The 12230-nt window shown below is 40.5% G+C and overlaps 1 protein-coding gene across 1 annotated transcript in view; it reads right to left on the minus strand.

Moving 5' to 3' along the window:
• Nucleotides 1-12006, minus strand: part of LOC146478171 (uncharacterized) — a 36728-nt gene extending 24722 nt beyond the window's left edge. The window contains exon 1 of the mRNA XM_085112533.1: nt 11599-12006. Coding sequence (XP_084968659.1) covers nt 11599-11896 — 298 coding nt within the window. The 5' untranslated portion in view covers nt 11897-12006. The remainder of the gene's footprint in view (nt 1-11598) is intronic.
• Between the last annotated feature and the right edge of the window lie 224 nt (nt 12007-12230).

Consider the following 12230-nt stretch of genomic DNA (forward strand, 5'->3'; position numbering starts at 1 on the left):
CCATCACTTGTCAATTTTTCCAAAAAAATGATTTAAGGGAACCGCTAAAAAAGATAAATAAGAAAGAATAATGGAGACAAATTGTTGACTTTGCTTAACGCCAATTTATTCAGCTTGGATAGTTATGTCGTAACATGATGCATTTAGACTGTTTGTATACAGAGAAAGTACAACATAAAGAAACAATTTTATGGTAGTTATAAAGGTTGTAGAGTTACAATTTTCCTTTTGACCCTGTATAAATCTCTGAATTAAAATGAATAATTTTAAAAGAATTGATTCTTCCAGTAACATGCCTAAAATATCTGAACTGTTAAACGGTATTATACTGCGGCATGTAGGCATCCTAAAGTGTCCTTCCTTCTTGTCTTTCTTCAAGGATTCCCAGAGGTACTTTTACCTGTGAGCATTAGAATTTATGAAAGCTAAGTTTCACTTCTTATCAGTCTCAAATTTTAGCCACATTGGCGTTTTCAATCAAGTTTGACGGGACTTAGGATAAAATTGAAGTGATTGCATCTGTTAGATAAGACTATTTGATTTTACGCGAAAAAATTGAGTAAATTAAATCACTTTGCCCACCATAAAATGTAGACGGAATTTACTATCTACTTGTATCTGCGTGATGTAAAACCAATCCATATCAATTAGGGTTTCGTGATTTTAATTCTCGACTTACACTCGCTAGGACATTTTTAACAGAAAGTGTAGTTAGTGAGCGTAAATGATTTCTTATCCTTTGTATTTTGAGGGCAAACATGGTGATTTTTACGATGCCTTTACCTTCAGTGCAGCGTCCAGTTCCCAGCATTTTACGGTGTTCTTTCACCGTCTTTTCTAAACGGTCTTGCCTTTGAAGGATAGTGTCGAGTACGCCACACATGCTATCCACCGTGCATGAGCGCTGGCTTGACGAACGATAATTTTCGTTTGCACCATTGACGATTTCGAACAAAGCGGCATAAGCAATGAACGGAATGAAAAATAGCATTTTTCGGCAGTCGCATTCACGCCTGGGTTTTCCTTCAACTAAACAAAAGTGGCTTGTCGCGTGATTTGTCCTGGCTTGAAAAAGGGGCGATACCTGTGATGTTGCAACTGACATGCTCCAATCAGAACTCCGCGTCTTCATAGGGTGCTATCAGGGTTATCTAGGTAGAGATCGAACGGGGCTCTACTCGCACGGTACATAAAACCCTTAATTCCAATATTCCGAGTCCTTGGATGAAGTGTCCTCATTCCGAAATGAAAACCCTTCCGCAGTTGATATCTTTGTATCGCAGTTGGTGCTGTCCTGTGCAAGATGGGTTCTAGCAGATAATTAATGAATAAATGTTGTTTGCTGGACAAAATGGATGCAAGCAATGAGTTGCAAAAAAAAAATCGTGGAATTTAATGTCGCTTCCTTAATTGGCTTGAACGAAAATTAATTAACGATGCGCTATTTAGTCAAATGAAACAAGAGTCATTGACTAGACACTAGTAGGGGATTTGATTAGCAATGCATTCCTCACAAAAAAAAGGTGAAGAAAGAACTGTCTGAATGGGTCGTATGAAGTCTATTCAAAGAATGATGTATTATATCTAGGTTCTGCGGTGATGACTTTGCAAACTTGCTATTTAACTAGAAGTTAGTGACTTCTGGCAAAGTCTATTGGAAGTAAGTAAAAATCATAATAGTCAAACTGCTCTTAAATTTATTCAGTAGCAAGTCTGAAATGCCAAGAAATCCAATCAATAGATTGATAGTTGTAAAGTTTTGCAAAACAAAACCTTTAACAAGATTTACTCATACCAATAAGCATCAATAGCCCATTTCACAGTTGTGTGCTTAGTGACCTGGCCTTGGATTCGAAGCGAGGCTTGTGGTGACCTTGTTTTGATACAAACCTCACTGCTTTTCACATGTAGATCATGCTGTTCTTATGCTTACTAGTTTGCATTTACATATGAAAAGCAGCCAGGTTTTTGTCAAAAAAGGTCACCCGCAGCTTCGCTTCCAAGCCAAGGCCAGGTCACTAAGCACACAACTGTAAAATGGCCTATTTGCGTATTCCTTTTGATCAACTGGGTGCAAAATAACTTGTGCACGGAAAAAGGTTTTCCTTTCAAAACTTTCAGACAAGTTTTAGCCTTCATACACATCGCAAATTCTCAAGACAGAATGAAAACTTCGTTGCCATTTGCTTTGAAACGTTCGGCGTAAGCAACTACTTCCTACGTCAACTACGAGCTGAATTTAGTTCTCCCCTCCACCCCCGCCTTTTTTTTCCAAAGCTATCCGCAAGGTACCCAATAGTCCACTTTGGTGGATATAAAGCGCCTCAGAAACTCAAATGTAGTTATGAAGAAAATCGAAAGTTTTCTTAGCAAGATCTTAGCTTAAAAATTTCGTTTAACTCTGGAAACTAATTCCTTTCGTTTACGAAGGAAAAGAAACAAATATTTTGTTATAAAATGCGGAGAAAGGTCAGCTAACACTCTCGGAAAGCCGACAACAGCTTGTAAATTCGGACAAGATTCCGTTCCCTAAAAGGTTTTGCAACTTAAATTTTCAGCTAAAGCGTCCGAACAGATCAAACTGTCAGCAGCTTACACAAATACGTTTTAAGGTGGCTCTATACCATTTCTTCAGTTGTCGCTGGTAGTGACACATATTTTTCTTGATGTTCTAGTTCTTTCAGCCCTGTGAAAATATCTGGGTTCAAAAACAGGTTCGAGTACCTGAGTCCTTGTGCTTTGTCAAAAACTTAGTTACAACTGGTAAACCCCGTTTCCATGGCAACCAGCAGATGATACTTTTTTTGATTCCTTAAAACCCTAGCCAGTTTCAATACGGGTTTGTCCGAATCTCGCGCTTTAGAATTTCGCTATTTTTTTGTGTAAAGAAGAGAGAAATTCCAAAGTATCCCCTCGTAAAGCCAAAATAAATTTTGTACATACGTTTCGCCAATTTCTACAATTTTCGTTTTGGCCATTTATTGCAGTTGTCCATGTATAATTCTCCCTAAGATTTTTCGGAGTACAAATACCAGCTAAATTCTTACATTGAGCCAGTTTTTAGAAAAATTCCCCGTGGAAAACTCGTTAAAATAGCCTTACTTTTCAGTCTAAAACTGGCCTTCTTTGGCGCGCGAGGATAATGAAAATTCCCGTGTCAGTAAGAAGCTGCGTGCGCTGGCGCCATTTTAGTAGACGTGAAAACTGCAAAGGACCGCGAACGATAATGCTGTCAGTTGACGTAGGATCTACAAGAGACCTAATCAGCCAGAAGTAAACTGTAACACAAACTGCAAGGCCGATGCTACGTGAAAGAGTTGACTTTGCGAGACAACAACCCGACAGAAACCGACAAAACAGGGCTGCAACCGTGGACAGCTATTTCCATTTTAGTACCCAGTCGCTGCGCGCCAAATAACTGTATGGAGTCACCTTAAAAAAGGGTACAAAGCGGTTTGGGAACACAGGAGCGGACAACACTTTAATGATTTTGATAAAAATAGTGTCGGTGGTTGCCTTCGTACAAGATACCCACCTAGGGCATGTATAAGCGGTTTTTCCAATCTTCCAACATGCTCTCAAAGGCATGCATAAACTGAGGGCTACACACACACTGAGTCAATTGATTCACGACAAAGCAGTAACGGTGGACGACGGCATCTTTATTGAAATCAAAATTATAACTCTTGCTACAATAACTATAAAGTCGGCTTGCCTCTTAGTTTAAGAATAACTATTTCATTTAATGCTTAAGCTCTCACACGGCGTGTTTAATTTTACCCACAGTCCTTAACCTAAGCCGACTACTAAAGCCAAGGTTTCGTTTACATGTTGTGCTTTAAATCTAATGATTACTTGCCATTAAATTGAGCCATTCGTCGTTGTTGAATCGATTACGATCCCTTCACGAGATCTGGTAATTTCTGAAGTAAATCACGTTCTTGTAACCATTGGCAACCAAAACACCACCACGTCGTTTGATTGGATAACGCGGTTTGAATGACGTCACCAATTTGCCTTTCAAGTACACCCTCATCCTCCCTGCAGAGACTTTCACCTTTACGTTGAACCATTTTGCTCCCCTTGGGCGACCGGTCGGGCAGGAAGCTGACTTCGCTCCGTCCCATTTTGGTTGGCCTTTGTAAACGTAACCGGTTTGAAAGCATCCGCCCGAGTGAGGCCTGAGAAATGGAAATAGAGAAAGAAATGGGATAAATGTGATGGTATATTTGAATGAGAATGATGTCTTATTCAGTGACTGACACAGACGAAGGAAATTCTAGTGCTCCTATCAGGAGTCGAACCTAGGATCTTTCGATAACTAGTTCGGATGCTCTATCACTGAGCTACAGGAGACTTGCCAAAACAATAATTGTTATGGTTATTATATAACATCAAATCTATGGGGCGGAGGGGGGTTACAGAGCCCATTTCCCAACCCAAATTTTGCTTATATCCCAGCTTCCGGCACAAATTATGCCTCACATTTCATTCCCGGTTCACAAATTTAATAATCAAATCCCATTTCCAATACATTAAATCCCATCAACACTATAAAAAACGAAAAGTTATCCACCTTCTTTTCACCACCATCTAAAAAAAATTAAGACTTCTTTACAAACCTGAAATAGACGAAATCATAGTTGTCTTGATCTTTCATGTTAAAAAACACTCCCGGATGTCCGGAGTTGACTCCACCCCACCCAATGACGTTATACAAATCAACTGAGAGCACATAACTTGTGCTTTTGCCTTCATTTAAGAACGCGACCTGACAGAAGGCATCTTTTGGCCAGCTCCCGTGGTCGGCATCCATTTTGACATAACTTGGGAGCTCAACCACCTACACAGAAAAACATATATACAGGTCTGTAGGGATTCACCCTTTTTTATGGCATTAAGTAATATATCAAACACGAGGAAGTTAGAGTGTTTCATCAGATATCCAAACACTGAGAAGTAAGTTGAAAAAACGAGGCGCAGCCGAGTTTTTTTTAAACGACTTCGAGGTGTTTGGATATCTGATGAAACACGCTTTCGAGTGTTAATACTTTCATATGGCTTCTCAAATGAGCAATAATTCTTGGAGAAATTCAAGGCTAAAGTTGGCAAAATTTTATGGTAATTAGGATCCAATATCCAAACCTCTGTCACGGTAGTGATTTTCTTTGTTTTCCCTTGATGAATTATTAATGAGTTTGAGAAAATAAATTTCAAAAGCAAGTTATTGTGAACGCAGTTTTCCTTAAAAACAAAGCTACACATTTGTTCTTCTTTTTCTTTACGTTTGGTGTTGTGGTGGTAAGCGCTTTGGTACTTCCAATTGGAAGATTAGTGATTCAACAACCTTGTTGGAAGGCGCGCTTGAATACCATTGAAAGGCTTTACAGTATGATGGCGCTGTAGAAATAAAGGGCAAATTGAATTATTATGGTACGCGTTTTGAATACGTTATGACATTACCTGCTTGCACCTCTTGCTGACGGAAATTTGAGGGGCAATTTGGAACTTCCTGAAGAGGATCACGTTTTTGTGACCATGGAAAGTGAATACGCCTCCCCGAGCTCTCAGAACAAAATGGGACCTGATAGTCGCCACGAGGACTCCACTGCGATAAATCTGCGCATTTTGACAGTGGACCGTGACTGTGACGGGGAACCACACACCGCCTTTCGGGGGACCATTGGGGCAGGGCTTAGTCTCAACAAAGTGCAACCTTCCACCAGCCATGTATCCAGTTTGATAACAGCCGTTTGTCCAGTGAGGCCTAAACAGTTTCAATCATGGTTTTTCAGATAGACACATAGGCGTTAAATATAATTTTAACATTAACCGCACTAAGCAACTGCCGATCAAGTAGTTAATCTATGTTGAATCAGTCAGAATGTGAGATACGAAAGCAACTTAACTAATTAGTTAATTACTTTTATTTCGATTCGTCGGGTTTTTTTTTTTGGTAATGGAAATGGAAGCATTCATGAACTACCCAGTCAGTCAGTCATCAATCGGCCGGTCAGCCAGTCTGTCAGACAGCTGGTCATCAGTCATTGAGTCAGCCGATCAACAGTGAGTCATTTTACTACTCAGTCAGTCAGTCAGTCAGTCAGTCAGTCAGTCAGTCAGTCAGTCCGTCTGCCGGTCATTCAGTCAGCTGCCCAGTCCGTTAGTCAGTCAGGTGATCATCAGTCTGTGAGTCATCCCGTAATCAGTCAGTCAGCCAGTCAGTCAGTGAGTAAGCTGATTAACAGTGAGTTTTTCAGTCAGTAACTTATTCACTCAGCCAATCGATCAGTCAGTTTCATTCATTCATTCATTCATTCATTCATTCATTCATTCATTCATTCATTCATTCATTCATTCATTCATTCATTCATTCATTCAGTCAGTCAGTCAGTCAGTCGTTCGTTCGTTCGTTCGTTCGTTCCTTCGTTCGTTCGTTCATTCAGTCACTCACTCACTCACTCACTCACTCACTCACTTAGACACTCACTCATTCATTCATTCATTCATTCATTCATTCATTCATTCTTTCATCCATCCATCCATCCATCCATTCATTCATTCATTCATTCATTCCTTCCTTCCTTCCTTCCTTCCTTCCTTCATTCATTCATTCATTCATTCATTCATTCATTCATTCATTCAGTCGTTCGTTCGTTCGTTCGTTCATTCAGTCACTCACTCGCTCACTCACTTAGACACTCACTCATTCATTCATTCATTCATTCATTCATTCATTCATTCATTCATTCATTCATTCATCCATTTATTCATTCATTCATTCATTCACTCACTCACTCACTCACTCACTCACTCATTCATTCATTCATTCATTCATTCATTCATTCATTCATTCATTCATTCATTCATTCATTCATTCATTCATTCATTCATTCATTCACTCATTCACTCATTCAGTCAGTCAGTGAGTCAGTCATTCAGTCAGGCGATCATCACACTGAGTAAGTCACGGCGGTCTTCAGTCAGTCATTCAGCTGACCATCAGTTTACCATTTTGAAGACATTTGGTATCTTAAAGCTTCAAAGTTGAAATGAACTCAAGCTACCTTCACCCTGACATTCACAACAGAGTTAATATTAGTCGATACAAAAACAACTGAACAATTATCAGACCAGATCATGGGCTCTTTTCTTATCTTCCATTGCTGTTATGATTGGAATCTGTGCGCTAAATGCGCTTATATTAGAAGTAGTATATTAGTCCTTTGGGCTATCAGAACACTGAATGGGGGCGCATTTAGCAGCACACTATTTTGAACGACAGGGATTTTGATTTTGACCGTAGGATGGTGGACGGATTTTCCGTTTTTTTTGCATCGCTTTCATGAATGCTTTTTCAACAGCACCACTGACCACTTTGGCTCTGTGTTTCCTCTCGGGTTTTCCGACCCACGCTTTTATACGACAGTAGCTTCCCTCGCAGACGCTCTTTTGGCTCGTCACGCAATCTTTCCTCCCCAACGCTGGGGAGGAAAGATTGCCTCACGAGCCGAAAGACGTCTGCGAGCGGAGGCTAACACGACGGCGACTCTCCAGAATTTCAGGATTTGGCATGGTGAGCATTTTTTGCTATTAATTTGCTGTTTTTTTTTTTTTTTTCACTGAAAGTCGTCGTTCAATAGTTTTCCCACAGTGTCAAGAAGTTCAATACATCGACAATAATGCTCAGAATGACAAACGAACTGAAGGCAGTCAAAATCTCACCATCATTCATGCAATCGATCTCACGCATACAGGGCCATTAATCCGAAATCAATATGGTGTGTATGTGTCAAGTGGATCTGTGTTCAATAATGTGGCAAAGTGCGGGTCGGCGGTCTACTTAGCCTGCATTTCCGGCTGTCTTCAGTTTGGAAAGCACAAGGAGAGAATGGTAAATGTACCTGAAGTAAACAAAATCGAAGTTGTTTTCATCAACAGCGTTGAACAGTAATCCAAGATGTCCGCTGTTTACTCCCTTCCATCCCGCCTGGTTTAGGAGTTCTGCTGACACAGTATAAGACTGCGATTCATCAATGGCTGGTTGAGCAAGCGCGCGACACATGACTCCCTGTTTTAGGTCCAGTGCATCCATTTTGTAGTGGTTGTCTGGAATGGACTTTACCAGGCTCGTGCATTGTGCTACAGCAGTGACAGAGAACTTGCTGCCGTCTTTTAAAGAGAAATTAACAAGAAAAAGTAATGTCACTTAGCATATAATACTTTCTGAATTTGGAGAGAGGATACCTAGAAGCCCAGGGGGGGGGGGGGGGGGGTATTCGGGTATATTAATTACGGGGAGGTGCGAATGAGGCCAAATTTTGAAACCCAAAAAAAGTCCCGTCACGCAAAGGAAAACCCAAAAAAAGTCCAGCAGCCAAAAACGTAACCCAAAAACAGTCCAAATTTTTTAAGCATCAAAAACAATAAAAGTACAAAACACCAAGAGAATGTGAGATGTTTCATGTATCCGACTTTATTCATTCCTCGTGCATCTGTCACAAAACTTTAAGCAGACTGCAGTCATTTTTCAAAGTCGAGCGCAATATATGTTTGTTCAGGAAAACCAAAAACGGGAACATCTTGTCTCTTTTTATATCACAAAATCAAGAATGGTAGGGCACGATTTTAATCAACCCCCAAAAATGTCCTCGCCAAAATCTTAAGGGCAAAAAAAGTCCACCAGAAAATTTCAAACCCAAAAAAAATACCCAAGCCGAGAATTTCAAACCCAAAAAAGGTCTCCGCACGTCCCCGTCACTAATATACCCGAGTACCCCCCCCTGGGCCTAGAAGCTTTAATTTGAATCCATCACCAGGGCTTCAGAGCTAGAGATAAACTCGATCGTAGTGGAGTTATTACGAAATAGGATAAGTGGTGACGGTTCGATAGTGTTAGAATCAAGAACTTAGGGTTTTTATGGGTTAGGTATTATAATAACGGATAAAGCATCGATTAAGTCTCGCCTTCATTTCTAGGTTTGCTGGTTAGTGTTCGATCTGACACGCCTTCAGTCTTGGAAATTCTGGACGAATTCTAGAATTAAGAGGCCCGACACGGAAACTATCCGAATGCTGGGGAAATCAGTGCGGAGAATTTCAGGGCAGTGATGCGTTATTTTCCGCAGTGTGATCGAATTCTCTGAGTCCCGGATCTACCGAACTCAGCACGACGTACCGATTCATATAACTCTGATTCCGTCGTTTTACCGCATGGTGAATTCTGCTCTGTTGCCCATGTTTCGCTGGCAAAAATGGTCAAAAGTTTCAATCGACAAGCAAAAACACCAGTTACTTCTACACGCCGCAAGAACTGATGTTCAAGACATCTTTTACACTGGAATATACTACAAAACAGCAGTAGTATCAATATTTCGATCCTCGAAAAAATACGTCGTTCATCGTCACAAAATTCGACAGAAGAAATAGAAGGAGACGGGGAAGCGGTAGCACAATTCGTCGCACACTTTAAATGAACATACTTTACAACCCTTGTGCGACTTAGCCCAACAGGGAACTTGCGCAGAGACGAAGGCAACACCAACGAAAACGTCACTTGAAAATATATGTTCGCGCTACTGGCACTTGCTACTTAGCGGTTATTCCAATTTTTTCAACCTGTACAATGTGGTCGAAATATCCTGGAACAGAATTAGTAGGAACGGAATGAAAATTTTGTCGTCAAGTCCTTATGTTCTCCTCAAAACCTTAAATTTGGTCATTTCGCGTTGTATCCTTTGTATCCGTTTCTATCCTTTATATCCTTTCCCAAGGTTGGGCAGCGTTGCTCGAGCGCCGAGCGGATCCACTGAAGAGGAAAGGATATATATAGAGAGAGAGCGATGGAACTAAAACTCACTGGAATCGCGCTAAATCGCCCTAAAAACCACATAGGGAGGCAAGAAATACACCAGAGAAGTAAGATGGGTGATTTTTATTTAAAAATTCGTTCATGTCTTTAGCCTCTAAAATAAACCGTTTTTCTCCCATACAAATCCTTATATTTTTCAACCGTTGCGTAACTAGCGCTCATATTTTGAGCTTGGGCTATTTGCGGTTTCCCGGAAACAATATTGCTGATACCGAAGTAGATTTGCCTCAAGTCGTCTCCGAGAGAGAAACCGACGAGCGACAAAGTTTTCCGCCTGACTGCAGACTCCCACGAAAACGGACTTTGAGAAAGTCTGATTACCGAAGCTGTTCAGCGTTGCATACCACGCCAAGCAAACACGACCAGATGCAGACTTGAGCCACTGAGCCTGTTAGGTCCCCCACGTGGACCTTGGCTTAATCAATATCTTAGCATTGATTTTCTGCAGTCCTTTTCCATGAGGTCAATACTTACTAGCAATGATCGACGAGTACTCTCGTTTTCCCTTTGCAGAAGTCGTCCGCAGCAATTCCGCCGAGACATTCATCAAGTGGTCGACATATGGCTATCACTAGACGCGTGTAGGCATTTGCATGCCTATTTTTCTTTTATGTTTCAATAAATAAATGCGATCCACTAATTTTCACTTTAACAATACCCATACACAAAAGATTGCTGTGCACGATTGATAGCCAAAATAGACCTCATTTGCATCTCCGAGTAGACGTGTTTCAATGCGGGAAAGATTTTGTATAACGTAAACAGTTTGTTCACAAATTATTCTCAAAATGATCTGTGTCGTAGGTCAAGAAAAATTTTCCCAAACTCTGACGATGTAAAGTACAGCGCTAGAAGGGTATTTCATGTACAGTGTCTGGGAGCTTCTCGATATATCTCCCGTAAGCTGACCGCGCTTAATGATTTAAAGGAACCGCCAAAAAAAGATTAATTTCGACAAATTATAGGCTTTCCTAAATGCGATAATTATGTCGTAGAATGACGTATTTAGGCTTTTTGTATACCGAGAAAGTGTAACATGAAAACTAATCAGTTTTATGTTAGTTATAAAGGTTTAATATAGAGTTAAAATTTCCCTTAAGTCGCTGTGAATCTCTGAATGAAAATGACCAATTAAGAATTTCCAATTGATCTCCCACGCATGCCTACTGAATATCTGAAATGAGCTCAGTCGCGGACTATTAATCGGAATTGATATGTATTGTGGCATGTAGGAATCCTATATTTACTGTCCCTCGTCTTTTTCTGAGTCTTCAAAAGGATATTATGATGTCTTCGCGACGCATGTCATTCGATGATTCCCGGAGGCACTGCTACCTGTAAGCGTTTATGGATAATAGAATTTATGAAAACTAATGTTGACGCTTTCAAATCAACCTGAAATTTTAGCGAAATCTACGTTCGCAAGGAAGTGTGACGGGACTTGCGACAAAATTGAAGAGATTGCATCTTTCACATTAGACAATTTTATGGGAAAAAATTGAGTAAATTAAATCACTTTGCTTTCCAAAAAATGAGGTTGTATTTATACGGAATTTAGTATCTGCGTGATGTAAAACCTATCCGTATTCAGGTCAACGTTTCACGTTGTATTTTGATTTTCGACTTTCCCTCACCGTGCCTGATTTTAACGGAAATTCAAGTTTATGAGCGTAAATGATTGCGTATCCTTTACATTCTGAGGGCAAACATGATGAATTTGACGATACCTTTACCCTCAGTGCAGCGTCCACTTCCCAGCGTTTTACCGTATCCTTTCACCGTCTTTTCCAGACGGACTTGCGCTTTCAGGATAGCATCGAGTACGCCACACACCTTACATGAACGCTGTCTTGCACCGTTGACGATTTCCAGCAAAGCGGCACAAACAATAAAAAGAATGAAAACTCGCATTTTTCCGCAGTCGCATTCACGCTTGGGTTTTCCTTCAGATAAACAAAAGTGGCTTGTCGTGTGATTTGTCCTGGCTTGAAAAAGGGGCGATACCTGTGATGTTACAACTGACATGCTCCAATCAGAAACTAGAACCAGTTCTCCGTGTCTTCATAGGGTGCCATAAGCGTTATCTAGGAATAGATCGGAGGGGACTCTTCTCGCAAGGTAAATAAAACCTTTAATTCCTATATTCCGAGAGTCAAAACTCGAGTCGCGCAATTAATTGCTGCCGATAGGCAGCCTTCATATTCTTGAAGCCATCGAGAAATTTTGGTTCGACGGTTCGACCCATCGTTCGCATTAAGAAACAGCCAATCAGAAATCCTGTTATATGGCGTAGTAGTCTAGCCAATTCTAGCCAATTCTAGCCAATCAGCAGCTGTCTTATAAAAAATTAACATGTGCT

This window comes from Pavona decussata, unplaced genomic scaffold (genome assembly GCF_977016875.1).
Source record: "Pavona decussata unplaced genomic scaffold, jaPavDecu1.1 SCAFFOLD_67, whole genome shotgun sequence".
In the NCBI taxonomy this organism is placed as follows: Eukaryota; Metazoa; Cnidaria; class Anthozoa; order Scleractinia; family Agariciidae; genus Pavona; species Pavona decussata.